The sequence below is a fragment of the Chinchilla lanigera genome, unplaced genomic scaffold, assembly GCF_000276665.1.
Source record: "Chinchilla lanigera isolate Chin_1 unplaced genomic scaffold, ChiLan1.0 scaffold00081, whole genome shotgun sequence".
Taxonomy (NCBI): Eukaryota; Metazoa; Chordata; class Mammalia; order Rodentia; family Chinchillidae; genus Chinchilla; species Chinchilla lanigera.
In genome coordinates this window covers 6,554,607-6,569,704 of record NW_004955482.1, presented here as the reverse complement: position 1 = coordinate 6,569,704, position 15,098 = coordinate 6,554,607, and the positions used below count along the sequence as shown (strand labels likewise).

General features: G+C 52.1%; 2 protein-coding genes and 1 long non-coding RNA gene across 3 annotated transcripts; 1 reads left to right on the top strand and 2 right to left on the bottom strand.

The window, feature by feature from the left end:
* Positions 1–2,223: 2,223 nt before the first annotated feature.
* Psmd9 (proteasome 26S subunit, non-ATPase 9) lies at positions 2,224–13,803 on the top strand. Its single transcript, XM_005403105.2, has 6 exons — positions 2,224–2,581; positions 5,842–5,944; positions 8,177–8,388; positions 8,858–8,959; positions 12,191–12,279; positions 12,744–13,803. The coding sequence occupies exons 1-6, from the start codon at positions 2,453–2,455 to the stop codon at positions 12,769–12,771; spliced, it is 663 nt and encodes a 220-aa protein (XP_005403162.1). The 5' UTR covers positions 2,224–2,452; the 3' UTR covers positions 12,772–13,803.
* Positions 3,007–8,921, bottom strand: LOC102009719. Its single transcript, XR_001230965.1, has 2 exons — positions 8,835–8,921; positions 3,007–3,186 (listed from the first exon to the last, which is right to left on the bottom strand). It is a non-coding gene; the product is annotated as an uncharacterized LOC102009719 (long non-coding RNA).
* A 705-nt stretch (positions 13,804–14,508) lies between the features above and the next one.
* LOC106146498 (collagen alpha chain-like) lies at positions 14,509–14,986 on the bottom strand (the record flags this gene model as incomplete). Its single annotated transcript, XM_013503537.1, is given in 1 exon segment — positions 14,509–14,986. A coding segment is annotated over 1 exon segment (478 nt), but the record flags the coding sequence as incomplete, so codon positions are not given.
* Positions 14,987–15,098: the final 112 nt, after the last annotated feature.

The window sequence follows — 15,098 nt, the reverse complement described above, 5'->3', positions numbered from 1 at the left end:
TTTTTTTTAAATTTATTTTTTCTTTTTGAGACAAGGTCTTGCTATGTAGCCCAGGCTGGCCTTGAACTCATGGCAGTCCTCCTGCCTCAGCCTCTCGAGTGCTGGGATGACAGGCATGTGTCACCATGCCCAGCTCTGAAATATTAAATTTATTTAAAACAGATTATTAAACAAAATATAGGAGGCCTAATTCAATCAGTTTTTTTCCTACTTTTATTCTGTTCAAAGATTATTGTGCCCAGGGTTGCATTTACTATGTTCTGAGTCTCTGCTGGTTCCATATGAATTTTAAGATAATTTTCTGTAGTTCTGTGAGGAATGCTGTTGGTATTTTGATTGGGATTGCACTAAATCTATGTTATCAGTTTTGGAAGTAATATAATTTAACTATATTACTTCTGCCTATCCAGGAACAGGAGATCTCTTTCCATTTTCTTTTTCTCTCTCTTTTTTGGTTTTGGTTTGGTTGAGGCAAGGTCTCACTATGTAGTACAGTCTGGCCTTGAGCTCACTATGTACCCCAAGTTGGCCTCCAACTCACAGTGACCCTCCTGCTTCAGCCTCCCGAGTGCTGGGATTACTGGCATGTGCCACCACACCTGGCCAAGTCTTTCTATCTTCTGATGTCCTCTTTGATCTCCTTTTTCAGAGTACTGTAGTTTTTGCTGTACAGCTCTTTTACTTCCTTGATTAGGCTAATTCCAAGGTTTTTCATTTTTCTTTTCTTTTTTTGTGGTGCTGGGGTATTTCATTTTTTTTGATGCTGCCGTGAGTGGTACTGTTTCTTTTTTTTTTTTTTTTTTTTTTTTTTTTTTTGGTTTTTCTCCGGTACCGGGAACCGAACTCACGACCTTGCGCTTGCCAGGCAGGCGCTTTTGCCGCTGAGCTAAATCCCCAGCCCCTAGTGGTACTGTTTCTCTCGTTTCTTTCTCAGTGATTTTATTACTGCTGGTCAGGAACAGGGAGTACACAGTGTGCCAGCTCTCCTGGCAGAAGGAGATCATCACACGCTACAAACACGCACTAATAAGCAATTTTAAAAATTGAAAGATTACTTTTTAACTTTTTATGTTGAATCCACTTCAAAGTTACAAGAAAATTACCAAGCCAACATAGAGAATCTTCATATATGTCATCTACAGTCACCAGTTATTTACATTTTGCTTTATTTATCATTCACTTGTCTACAAATACATATTCATATGTTTTCAGAGCCATTTGAAAATAAGTCATCTCTTTTTTTTTTTTTTTTTTTGAGACAGGGACTCACTGTGTAGTTCAGGCTGGCCTTGAACTCACTAGTAGCCCGAGCTGGCCTCAAACTATGGCGATCCTCCTGCCTCAGCTTTACGAAAGCTGGAATTACAGCACCATCATGCGTGGCTAAATCACCTCTCTTGTCTCTACTAAAAGGTGCATTTTCTAAGGACATTGTCTTATATGACCACAGTTCAAGCAATAAAATCAGGAAATTTAATATTGATACTATACTATCCATATTCAAAATTTTTCAAATTGTTCCAAGATATCTTTTTTTTTTTTTTTTTTTTTTTTTAAACAGGGTCTGGCTATGTAGTGCAGACTGGCTTCGAACTCTTGAATTCACTATGTAGCCCAGACTGGCCTCAAACTCACAGTGATCCTCCTGTCTCAGCCTCCTGAGTGCTGGGACTACAGGTGTGCATCATCATGCCCAGTTCCAAGATTATTTCTTCTTTTTCTCCTTCCCCTACCCCTTCCCCTTCCCCTTCTTCTTCTTCTTCTTTTTTTTTCTTTTTCTTTTTTTTTTTTGAGACAGGGTCTCGCAATGCAGTTCAGGCTGGCCTTAAACTCACTTTGTAGCTCAGGCTGGTCTCGAACTCGCAACAATCCTCCTGCCTCAGCCTCCTGAGTGCTGGGATTACAGGCTTGCACCACCACGCCAGGCATCCAAGATATCTTCTGTAGCTTTTTTTTTTTTTTTCAGTACGAAGGATGGAACTCTGGGTCTTTGCATTGATCTACATCCCCAGACCTTGTTTTGTTTTGTTTTAAATTTTCATTTTAAGACAGGTTCTTGCTAAATCACTAAATTTCCCAGGCTTGGCTCCAGCTCGCACGATTCCGGCCTCAGCCTCCAAGAATGCTGGGATTACGGGCATGCGCCACCACATCCGGCTCCTTTTGCGGCTTTTCTGAGGCGGAAGGAGAAAAAAATAGGACACCGACAAGGAATACAGATTACATCTAGTTCTTGCATCTCTTGTTTTGTTTTTTTTCTCTTCCTGGGTATCAGGGAGTGAACCAAGGGATCCCGGTGGCCCCGCCCACCGCTACAACCCCGCCCCTTATTTATCCTCGCGCGCACAGTCAGCTGCAGTGTTTTGGCCCACGGGCGGAGCCGTAGCCACAGTCCCCTCCGGCGTCCGTAGACGGGTGGCCCAGTGGCCCAGCTCCCAGGCAGAGGTGTAGGATGTCGGATGAGGAAACGCTGCAGCCCTCGGAGGCCCGCGCGACGGCTGTCGGCGACATCCAGGAGTTGATGCGGCGCAAGGAGGAGATCGAGGCGCAGATCAAGGCCAACTATGACGTCCTGGAGGGCGTGAGTGTGGGCCGGGGCCGGGGGCTCAGCCTCGGTCCTTCCGCCCGCGCGGCCCCGGGCGCCGCGGTTGCGGCCTCTGTCGGCTGCCGGCGGTGTCCGCGGAGATGCCGGCCGGGCGCTGGTTCTGACCCCAGCACGGTGTGCGGCCCTTTCCTGTGTGCCAGGCTGCCAGGCATTAGGTCGTTTTTGTTTTTGTTTTTGTTTTTGGTTTGAGCCAGGGTCTGGATATGCAGTTCAGGCTGGCCTTGAACTCCTTGTGTATCCGAGGCTGGCCTCGGACTCCCAGCGCTCCTCCTGCCTCAGCCTCCCGAGCCCCCTTGCCACTCTCACAAATCCATGACTGTGCCCAGGTGCCCAGGTCTGACCCAACACAAAGGGGATAATTTTTTTTTAAATGCTACCTCGTATAAAAGCGCTGAGCAACGTGCAAAAGAAGGGTAACTTAATTCCGCTCAAATAGGCTGGACTGGGATGCGCCGAGGGGATGGCAGGAAGCTAAAATTTGGGAGGCCCGGATGTCATTTTCTGCCAGCCGCCTGTGTGCCTGAAGGCTGTGTGTTGCATCACGAGGTCCTCACAGCTGCACTTGAACTTAATGTTTGCCCCTGAAGATCGGAAGGGGAAAGTCGCTTAGTCACAAGTGGGAGTCAGACCTCCGGCCTTTTAAATCCAGAATCCATTTATTTATTTTTGCCTTTTTGAGATAGGGTCTCGCTGTGCAGTTCAGGCTGGCTTTGAGCTCACTTTGTAGCTTGGCAGGTGTCAAACTTGCAACGATCCTCCTGCCTCAGCCTCCCCAGTGCTGGGATTACAGGCCTGTGCCACCACGCCCGGTCCAGAATCTATTTTGAAGCTAGTTGCCAACAATTTCTAAAACTGAAGTTACTTTTCTACTACTAGCAGAACTATATCCCTTTTGTGGGTTATTCCTTTGATACTGGCCCACGTGTTTACTTATATAATTTGTTTTTAAAAGGAAAACTTATTACCCTTTGCATATGAAAAATGAATATCTTTTTCTTTGTTGTTACCGGGGATCGAACTCATGACCTCAGGCTTGCCAGGCAAGCGCTTAATGCCACTGAGCTATATCCCTGGCTGCATATGAAAAATGAGAATCTCGGGGCTGGGGATTTAGCTCAGCGGCAAAGTGCCTGCCTGGCAAGCGCAAGGTCGTGAGTTTGGTTCCTGATACCGGAGAAAAACCAAAAACCAAAACCAAACAAACAAACAAAAAAGAAAAATGAGAATCTCTATCTTTTTTTGTTTGTTTGTTTGTTTTCTGGTACCGGGAATCGGACTGACGAGCTTGTGCTTGCCAGGCAGGCTCTGTGCCACTGAGCTAAATCCCCAGCTCCAGAGAATCTCAGATCTAAGGTTAAGATGTTTATTAATGTGATGCTGTATGTTAGTTGTTTTTAGCTAGCATGGCTTCTGTTGCTGAAGGCTTTAAGCTTGAATTCCTACTTTTTTTTTTTTTTTTTAAATGGAGAGCTAAAACTATCAATCTGGGAGTAAGTCTTCATGACCTTGGATTAGGCAAAACCTAAGCCAGATGTCGTGGTGCACACATGTAACCCCAGCACTAGGAAGGGAAGCAGGAAGATTGCAATGGATTCAGGCCAGACTGGGCCATATAAGCGAGTTCAAGGCCAGCCTGAACTGTACAGCGAGACCCTGTCTCAAACAAACAAACATAGGCAAAGGGTTTGACTAGATACTTTTGCAAAGAAAATGTGGTCCATACAAATGGTCAGAAAGCACATGAAGTCATGCTGACTGTTAGCTGTTAGGGAAATGCAAATCATAACCACAGCACAATACCACTTCATACTGCCTGGGGTGGCTGTAGTAGAAACTAGGGAGGATGAGGAGAAATGGGGACCTTCATACACTGCTCATGGGAATGTAAAGTGGGGATGCTGCTGGGGAAACAGCCTGGCAGTTCCTCCAAAGCTTAGATGTAGTTACCACATGACCCAGCAGTTCCCCAAAACAAGTTATAGGGCCAGGGATGTAGATGAGGGGGCAGGTGCAAGGTCCTGAGTTCGATTCCTGGTACAATAAATAAATAAATGAATGAATCAAACAAACCCACCCACCCACCCAGCAATTCCTACAGGTAATACCCATGATCTCTGACAACCTGTCTACATAGAAACTGTTCCTGACATTTTGTAAGAATTAAGAAGTGGAAACAACCCAGAATCATTCAACAGATGGATAAATAGAATGTGGTCCATCCATACAATGGGATATAAGTTGGTGGTAAAAAGGAGTGAAGTATTTTGTTTGTTTGTTTTTGAGACAGGGTCTCACTATGTAGCCCAGGCTGGTCTCAAATTTGCATCAGTCCTGCCTCAGCCTCCCAAACGCTGGGATTACAGGTGTGCATGTACACATGCTGGGATTACACACTGGTGTGAACCTCTTGGCCCAGCAACTTGGGAGGCTGAGGCAGGAGGCTTGCTTGAGCCAGGAGGCTTGCTCTGAGGCCAGCTTGGGCAACATAATGAAAGCCTGACTCAAAAAAACAAATACAGTTGAAACAAATGTATTGTTTTGAATGGGGAATGAATTCCCACAGTCAAACTCAAAGCCACAGCAGTGTATCAGATGGACCCCTCTCCTGCCTCTGAGCCCTGCCAGCCGGCTCTCTGGAGGTGGCAGTGCTATCGGACCGGCCTTCTGGGGCGGGGCAAGCCCGGCCACCCGAGTGCTGGGAGCTTCTCAGTGCCTCAGGTCCAAGCCCACCGGCAGGTGCCAGCTGCCAGGTTTGAGGGGCCGGTGCAATGGGCAGTGATGCCTGAGGGCCTTTGATCCCAGGTGCACTGTCCTGGTTTTGGGAAGCAGAGTGCGCTCTTGCACTGCTTGTGTTCTTAGAAATGAGTGTCAAAAAGTGTCCACCTCTGCGGTGAGCTGTGAGGACCGGGGTGAAGCCCCTGGTGTGTGCTGAGGACAGTTTGTGTTACTGTCACCTTTACGTTAGGTTATTTTCAGTACTGAGAATTGAACCCAGGGCCTTCACACTGAGCTCCATCCCCAGCCCTGTTTTTTATTCTGAGACAGGGTCTTGCTAAGTTGCTAGGTTGCCCAGGCTGGGCTCAAACTTACAGTCCTCCTGCCTCAGCCTCCCGTAGTGCTGGGGTCACAGGTGTGTGCCTGTGTCCAGCTGCTGTCACCTTTTTATGACTCTGGGAAAGGGCGTCTTGAGGATGTCCCGCCTGTGACATCTGTCCAACCTCATGTCTTCCCCGCAGCAAAAAGGCGTCGGGATGGACGAGCCACTGGTGGACTGCGAGGGTTACCCACGCGCGGACGTGGACCTGTACCAAGTGCGCACGGCCCGGCACAACATCATCTGTGAGTGGCCGGGGGACACTTGCGCCGCAGGGCTGCTGGTGGCTGGGCACAGCCCGCCAGTGTCGGCGTCCTCTGTCACCTCTCTTCTGCCTTCACGTGGTTGCCTCAGTGTCCCCACCGCAGGAGTGAACCAGGGCGGGCTGGACTCTGGGGCTGTTTCTGGCTTTGTCTGCAGGGCTGGCCCCCACTGGGGACCTCACCGGAAAAGCAGCAGCAGCGCGGGCCCCCGTTGCTTACAGCTAGTGGAACAGTACGTGTCTGTTAGGACGCAGGCCCAGCCATCACGGGACCTGGCTGTGGTCCCTCGTGCACAAAGGACAGGAGGTGTCTCATGGGGACACTGGGAGCTTGGCGGTGCGGGCTGGTCAGGAGTCAGGCTCCGTGTCCGCCTTGAGGGTCAGTGGCCCAGTTCCGGGCGGGAAGAAGGTGGGAGAGGAGAGAGGCCCATTGTAGCTCCCCCACCTGCGGGTGCATGCGCACACATGTGCACACATGCTTTGTAGTCGAAATTCCCGGCCTGAGCCCTCCGTCAGTTCTGCCCCTCAGAGGCCCTTCCTCCTGCAAGGAAAGCTGCAGAAACATGCTGCCCGGTCCCAGATGAAATCCTTCATGTAGTCGGTGTCATGGTGCGTGCCTGTTATCCCAGCACTCAGGAGGCTGAGGCAAGAGGATCTTGGCAAATGTGAGGCCAGCCTGATGGGTATTTATTTGTTTTTAACTAAGGAACTAGCAGGAAATAGATGTTGGGAAGCGGGTTAGTTCTCTGTGACTAATGGCCACAGACTTTCTGGCTCAAAACCACACTTTTTTTGCGGGGAGGACTGGGGATCCAACCCAGCACCTACTCAGAGCTGCATCTACAGCCCTCCTTCCCCTTCCAGCCCTGCTTCCCCTTCCTCTTTCCTTCCTTTTCTTCTTTCTTTCTTTCTTTCTTTCTTTCTTTTTCTTTCTTTCTTTCCTCTTTTTTCTCTTTTTCTTTCTTTCTTTCTTTTTCTTTCTTTCTTTCTTTCTCTTTCTTTCTTTTCTTTCTTTTCTTTCTTTCTTTTCTTTCTTTCTTTTCTTTCTTTTCTTTCTTTTCTCTCTCTCTCTCTGTCTCTCTCTCTGTCTCTCTCTCTCTCTTTTTTTTCTTCCCTCCCTCCCTTCCTTCCTTCCTTCCTTCCTTCTCCCTCTCCCTCCCTCCCTTCTTTTTCAGTGAGATAGGGTCTTGCTAAGTTGCCAAGTTGCCCAGGCTGGGCTCTGACATACAGTCCTCCTGCCTCAGCCTCAGACCACACAGATTTATCCTCCCCTGTTGTGGTGGTGAGGAATCAGCAGGGCTGGCTCCTTCTGGAGGCTGTGGAGACCCATTTCCTCGCCTCTTCTGCCTCTGGAGGCCACCTGTGTTGCTGAGCTTGGCCACCTCTGTCTTCACACCAGTGACAGCATTGCTGCAGCCTGTTTCTGTCATCTCGTCTCTCTCCCTCCTGCCTGTTTTTCTTTAATAAAATGAATTGAACCCAGGGGTGCTCGAGCACTAAGCTACATCTCTACCTCTTTTTATTTTTATTTATTGGGCTTTTTTTTTTTTGAGACAGAGTCTCAGGCTGCCCTTGAACTCACTTTGTAGCCCAGGCTGGCCTTGAACATGGGAGATCTTCCTGCCTCAGCTTCTCACATGCTGGGATCCCAGGCATGCACCACCATAGCCATTTATTTATTTATTTATTTATTTATTTATTTTTTGAGACAGGGTCTCAATATATAGCCCAGGCTTAGCTTGAACTTGCAGTCCTCCTGCCTCAGCCTCCCAGAGCACTAGTAGACTTTTATTTTTAGATTTACAAAAAACTTGAGAAAATAATTTAGAGAGGTCCCATGTACTTGTACCAAGTTACCTGATGAATGCTTATGTGAATGTGGTACATTTATTATAACTGCAACCTTGTTTTTTGAAAGCTACTGCAGAAATATCTGCTCAGGAAAAGAGAACCTTCTGGATTCTGATTAAAGCTGTAATGTTCTGCTGCGGGCTCCTCCCCAGGGGCTTACTGTGTGCTGACTCTGCACCAGGCATTGTCAGGGATTCTGGGCACCCTTGTGGGTCCTATTGCGCCGTCTCTCCTGGACCCAGTGATAGCGCATGGCCTAGCCAGTGTCTGGTGTTGTCGTGCTGTGTCACGTGTTGAGTGCTTGGGCCTGCACGCGGGTGTCTGGCTTGAGCCGCCGTTGGTTGATGTGGCACGTGTCCCACAGGCCTGCAGAACGACCACAAGGCAGTGATGAAGCAGGTGGAGGAGGCTCTGCACCAGTTGCACGCCCGTGACAAGGAGAAGCAGGCCCGGGACCTGGCCGAGGCCCGCAGGGAGGCCCTGAGCCGCAGGCCAGGCCAGGGCGAGAGCCAGGGCCCCCCACAGGCCTTCGCCAGGGTGAACAGCATCAGTGCCGGCTCCCCCGCCAGCTTCGCGGTAATTGGCCTGCAGATCCACACTCGGGGAGGGCGCTGGGTGGGGCGGCCCTGGCTTGGGTCTGTGCTGCAGCTCTGAACCCCTTACTCCACCACCAAACCCCGGCTGGGCTGCTGTGTATATGGGCCAGGGCTTCGGTGGTGTCAGCCCCTGCTGCCACCAAACTGGGGGAGGAATGTCTGTTCCTAGGGACAGCTGGGACACAGAAAGGGACAGGTGTCCCATGAGAGGCTAGGTGTGGTGGCCCACGCCTGTAATCCTAGCACTCGTGAGGCTGAGACAGGAGGATCCTTGTGAGTTTGAGGCCAGTTTGGGCTACATAGTGAGTTCAAGGCCAGCCTAAACTATACAGTGAGACCTTGTCTTAAAAGAACAAAAATAAATAAATAGATAGATAGGGTGTTGATGGGTGGGGACCCGCAGAGCCCATGTAACCAGCCTCTCACCTGGTTCCATGTTTTCCTCTCAGGGCCTGCAGGTGGAGGATGAGATCGTGGAGTTCGGCTCCGTGAATGCCCAGAACTTCCAGTCGCTGCAGAACGTCGGCAGCGTGGTGCAGCACAGCCAGGGGGTGAGTGGGCTCCGGGGCGCAGGGGCTGCTGGGCCGAGGACTCTCAGTTCTGGGGCTGGGCTATCCCCACGTGAAGGTCCCAGCAGCTTGAGGGGCAGCTGAGGCACCTTGCTGTGTGCTCACTGGGTGGAGAGCTGAGGGGCTCATGGGGTCATAGAGGTGCTGACCCCCCCTGGTCCCCTAACACTTCAAAGGCCCAGTGCTTCCCTTCCTCTCCCGCCTCCCCTGTCCACAGGCCTGGACACAGGCCCCTCCCCTTCCCTTCCCTCCCCTCCCCTTCTCTTCTCTCTCTTTTTTTTTTTTTGTGGGACCTGCAATCAAACTACGGGGTGTCTACCACTGAGCTCCATCCCAAGCCCTTGTTTTATCTTTTTATTTTGGGACAGGGTCTTGCTAAGTTGCCTAGGCTGGCTGGGATCTGGCAGTCTTCCTGCCTCAGCCTCCTGAGGGGACCGAGCCTGGCTTGCCTCACCTCTCGACCTCATCACACGGAGGGTTAGGATTTCAGCGTGGGAGTCTGAGGAGGGGCACAGAGGTGGAGCCCAAAGCACCCAGCCTCTGTAGCCCTGGGTGTGGCCCTCGAAGCCTCCGCCTGTGCTGCATGACCGTCCCCGCCTGGGAACTGCGCTCTCTGCTCCTCTGCCTGGAGTGCTTCTCCTGGCTCGCCCTGGTATTTCCAGCTGTGCTCTAGTACGGGCTGTTGCCTCTGCTGTGTGTGACAGTGACTCACGCACGTGCATCTGTGGGTAGTTATAGTGCTGTAAGAGTGTGCACATTTGGCTGGGCGTGGTGGCTCACACCTATAATCCCAGCACTCAGGAGGCTGTGGCAGGATGATCGCTGTAAGTTTGAGGCCAGCCTGAACTAACAACAAGACTTGTCTCAAAAAACAAGAAGCAGCTTGGGAGGCTGAAGCAGGAGGATCACTGTGCGTTCGAGGCCAGCCTGGGCTACATAGTGAATTCAAGGCCAGTGTGAATTGCCTAGCAAGACCCTGTCTCAAAAAACAAAAACAAAAAAATGAGTGTCCCTGCTTAAAATGTTAGCCCACAATTTGCAAAGGTTGTCATCCAGTACACTTCTAGCAGGAGTGGATTGCAACTCAAGTCATGGCGCACTTTGATCACTTCAGTCCCTGTTGAATATAGAAGTTGGAAGTCAGTGGACGTCTTCCAGCCCTAGCATTGTATGCCATTAAATAACATTTGTACTTAATGATCTTACTTGTTTTGGGCCAATAAAATGTTTTGGTTGGGGCCAGGGTGCAGCTCAGTGGCAGAGTGTGTGAGTAGCGTGGGTGAGGCCCTGAGTTCCATCCCAGCAGTGCCCCTCACCCCAGTTGTTTTCTGTGAAGATGCCAGAGGAATACGGGACTCAAAGCCTCAAAAAATTACTAAAACCAAACAAAAAATTACAGGCGCACACCTGTAATCCCAGTACTCAGGAGGCTGAGGCAGGAGGATCCCAATGAGTTCAAGGCCAGCCTGCATTCCATATTGAGAACCTGTCTCAAAAAAACAAAGAAAAAAAAAAAGAAAAACAGAATTATTGTTTAGCTTTTGGCTCCTAAATACAATCTTCAGTTCAACCAGCAATTCTGGGGCAGCTCCATGTGTACATAGGTATAACTGGTCTGGGCCGCGTGGCCCCTGCCACATGCCCTGCAGGTTGGCCCCCGTCTCTGCACCCACACCTTCCACTCTGAACTTGGGTGGCTGGTCCAGTTTTTTGTTTTCTTTTGTCTTTTTGAGACAGGGTCTTGCTATGCAGATCAGGCTGGCCTGGAGCTCACTTTGTAGCCCAGGCTGGTCTTAAACTCACAAAGATCCTCCTGCCTCAGCCTCCTGAGTACTGGGATTACAGGCGTGTGCCACCATGTCTGACTCTGGTCCGGTTTCTGATTTTTTCACTTTTTTTTTTTTTAACCTTTAATGTCTACTTAAGGTTTCTTTAGTGCTTTTATTATTTTTAGTTTTTTAAAAATCCATGTATAATTGTTTTTATAACAGCTTTATTAAGACATTTTACAGTTAGTACAATTTATCCATGTAAAGTGCATAATTCAGTGCTCTTGTCTTTTGAGACAGGGTTTCACTCTGGAGTTCAGGCTTCTTGCTAGGTAGCCCAGCCTTGTCTCAAACTCATGGTGATCCTCCTGCTTCAGCCTCTCAGAGTGCTGGGATTACAGGTGTGCCACCACTCCTGCCAAAAGTGAATTTTAGTGTGTGAACTGTGTTTCAATAATAAAAATGCATATTTATCCTTTAAAAAATCACATGGCATCAAGACATGGTGGCACACACCTGTAATCCCAGCACTCTGAGAGGCTGAGGCAGAAGAACTGGAAGTTCAAGCCAGCATGGGGAACTTCTCAAGTTAGATCCTGTTTCAGATTAAAAAAGGACAGGAAGTGGAGCGCAGTGCGAAGGCCCTGGGTGTAACCCCGTACCTGGAAAAACAAAGTGAGCTGGGTTCACACCCTCTGACTTTGTGTCTCCGGGCTGATATCCTTTCCTTGCCCGTCCATGTCACCGCCAGGGCCTTATCCTGTGGCAGTCTTAAGGACAAGAACAAACACTGTCCCCCTATACTTCTATTTTTTCAAACTCAGAAATTACATTGATAGATCTGCCACAGTTTTAATTTTTTTTTTTTTTTTTTTTGGTTTTTTTCCAGTACCGGGAATCAAACTCACAACCTTGCACTTACCAGGCAGGCGCTGTGCCGCTGAGCTAAATCCCCAGCCCACAGTTTTAAATTTTATTTATTTACTTGCTTATTTATTTTTGGCTTTTTGAGACAAGGTCTTGCTGTGTAGTTCAGCCTGGCTGTGAACTCACTACAGACCCAGGCTGTTCTCTGCCTCTCAGTGGTCCTCCTGCCTCAGCCTCCGGGTGCTGGGATTACAGGTGTGTGCCGCCACGCCAGGCACATTTCTGCTTTTTAAGACTGAATGATACTGGATTGTGTGGGGGGCCACATTGTCTCTGACCATCAGCTTGAGTTGCTTCTACATTTTTTGCCATTGTGAAAGTGCTGCTGTAAGCGCAGGAATAGAAACGTCTCATCCGTTCTGCTTTGCTTTATATTCCTGGGCACCCACGGCTGGGTCAGATGGTAATTGCAGGTTTGCTGGTGCCACCGCTGACAGTGCCACCTGCCGAGTCCTCACATCCCTTGTTATTTGGGTGTCACTGAACTTGACCCTGAACCTTCTCCCTTTCCTTTCAGAGGCCCCTGACGGTGACCGTGATCCGCAGAGGGGAGAGACTGCAGCTCCGCCTCGTCCCCACGCGCTGGGCGGGGAAAGGCCTGCTGGGGTAGGGGTCGCCTCCTCCATTCATTCACGCAGCGCCCGAGGAGCTCCTCAGACACCAACTGGGGAGGCCCAGGGGCTGCCTACGGTGTGGGCCCGAGTGCTGGGATGCCGGTGTTGGACACCTGTGCTGGGGCTATAGCCGCAGTCAGGTGAAGGGGGCTCTGGGGCTCTTGAGTCTCAGGTGCTTTCACAGATGGCGCTGGCTTTAAGTGAACGAAAGGATAAGCTAAGCGTGGTGGCGCATGCCTGTGATCCCTGCACTGGGGAGGCTGAGGCAGGAGGATCGCTGTCAGTTCAAGGCCAGCCTGGGCTACAAAGTGAGTTCACGGCCAGCCTGAACTGCAGAGCGAGTCCCAGTCTCAAAAACAGAAAGCATGAAAGGGCATAGGGAGCAGCTTGGCGGGGCTCTCGCCGTCCTCCTCCGAGGAGCCACCACGCTCAGGCCCCTCCTCTTTCTCCTTGCAGCTGCAACATTGTCCCTCTGCAGAGATGACTGTCCCTGGGGAGCAGCAGTGGGCACCACTCTGTGCCCTGGACCTGGGCCACCACGGGACCCCCATTCTCTCTGCTCCCCGAAGTCTCAGGATCGTCTGGTGGCCGAAATGCTGTCATTGCTGGGTGGAGGCATCTTTAGAAACAAAATCTGTGCTCGGCATCTCTGACCAATCAGGACAGAACCTGAATGAGAATTCTCGGTTGGGGCAGGCGGGAGCTGTGGGAAGGTGTGGCTGACGCTATGCTGGAGGAAACAGCATAGCATCCCCAAACATGGCCATGCAGGCGGCGGTGAGCATGTAGCGCCCCACTGGAATTTCTCCCGAGCATCTCCAGCCCCAGGAGAAGGTTAGAGCCGGGCGGGAACATCCTGAAAGCTGTGCAAAACTAACAGCAATGTGCCGCAGACAAGCTCTGGCGGTGTCCTTGTCCTTGACTTTGCTGCTGTGTACACAGAGCGCCCAGTCGCTCAGCGCAGCCGCAGTGGCCAGGGCTCTTGGGCCCTTGGGGTCCCGGGAAGCCCCAGGAAGCCCCGAGGGTGGCCTGGCCCTGCCCTGGAAGGAAGCCCACTGTTGTGCTTCCCGCTTGACCTGTAATCAAAACTCCCAGCATCCCCCAAGGTCAGCATTTTTACAAGCTGTGTTCGACAGTGCTGATCGGAAGTGTTTACAGATCTGACCTCTTCTGAGTGCCACTTGCTTCCTTCTTACTCGCTCTGTTAAGATTAAGATCATTCCTTGGACTCCATGTCTGAACCCTTCCCTCCATGGCGGCCTCACGTTCATCGGCCCCGTTTCGCAGACCGCTCCCTCTTGGAGAGGCCCGGGACATTCTGCCGAGGCGTGTGCCCTTGGCTGGAGCGGGTGACCAGCCCGGGATGTCAGGCTGCACGCCAAAGCGGTCTCCCCCAAGTGTGCCCTCGGCGCTCGGCGTCTAGCAGGGCTTCCCCTCGGAGCTGCGCGCTCCAAGGCGAGTATTTCCCATCTCTGTAAGCCGTGGACTGTAATAAAGTTTGTACCCCCCGCTTCCACTTCTGCCGCCCATTTCAAGGCGCTGGTGTGTGAGTCCGCTATGGGGGTGTGAGTCTCTCCTGGCTTTGGAGCTCAGGACGCCCACCCGGTGCAGTCCTGTGATTCCCTTCCGCTGAGGTGACCCTACCCCGCTGAACCAGGCTGGTTGTGCAGAAGCGCTTCGGGACAAAACCCGCAAGATCGTGCAAGTCCTGTAGTACTAACAGCCAGCTAAACCTCTCCGCCTTCACCGTCGCCTGAGGCAGGCAGGACGGACGCGTGTGGCATCTGCAGGGCCGGGAGCTGAATCTGCCTTTGGCATGGATTTTTTGTTTTTTGGTTTTGAGCTCAGGTCTCCTTCCGTTGTTCAGACTGGCATTGAAATGCTAGAGGCCCTGCTGGCCGTGGGCCTCAGCCCCCGGAGTGGTGGGTTCACAGGTGTCCATGCTGTTTCACTTAGGGTCATCGGTTGTGGAAGGTCAGAACGGCCAGAGTTGGCCCCTACAGCTTCTCGGGGCGGCACGGTGGGAAAAGGGGGGCACGGGGAGGGGAGGAAAGACCCCGCGAGGGCAGAGCCACTACCCCGGCGGCCGGCAGGGGGCGCGTCGGCTCTGCCCGCGTGGAAAGTCACCGGGACGTGACCGCCGTGCTGCTCCCTCGCTTTACGGCAGGACGCCCGGTGCGCGGCGGTTGCTACGGGGACGAAGCTTGGGTAGCAACCGTAGCTAGGGAGTGGGTAAAGGCTGAGGTGGCGGCGCTGGAGGTCCGGGAGGACCTGGCCGGTTGAGGAACGCGGTGGGCGCACTCCGTAAGTGCAGGGCGGAGGCCTCGGGGTCCGTGCCCGGTTCTCTGCGCTCCGCAGACCCGCGCAACTGTCCGCCTCCCCGTCCCTGCCCTGCACCGCCCGGGCCGGGCCCGCCGTCACTGGCCAGCCGGGGCCACGGAAGCGGCGGCGGCGCCTTTTCCGACAAGGAGCCGGGCTTCCCCGGCCTGCCCGCGTGGAAAGCCGCCTCGCGTCTCAGGGCGCCGATCGCGGTCCGCTGGGAGGACACCCAGCGCGGGGCCCCGAGGGCTGTGCAGCTCGCTTTCTTCGCAAAGTCGGAGTCGCTCTCCGCCCCGCGCGGGCGGCTCCGTCCGAGTTGCAGCCCCGCGCGCTCAGCTGTGTCCGGCTTCCAAGCCCCGCCCGGGGGCAGCCGCTCGCGCCTGCGGGGAGGGAGGTTAGACGCTCCGGCGGAGACTCACCTGGCAGGGAGGGAGGTTAGACGCTCGGGCCAGGAGACTCACCTGGCGGGGCGGGAGGTTAGACGCTCGGGCC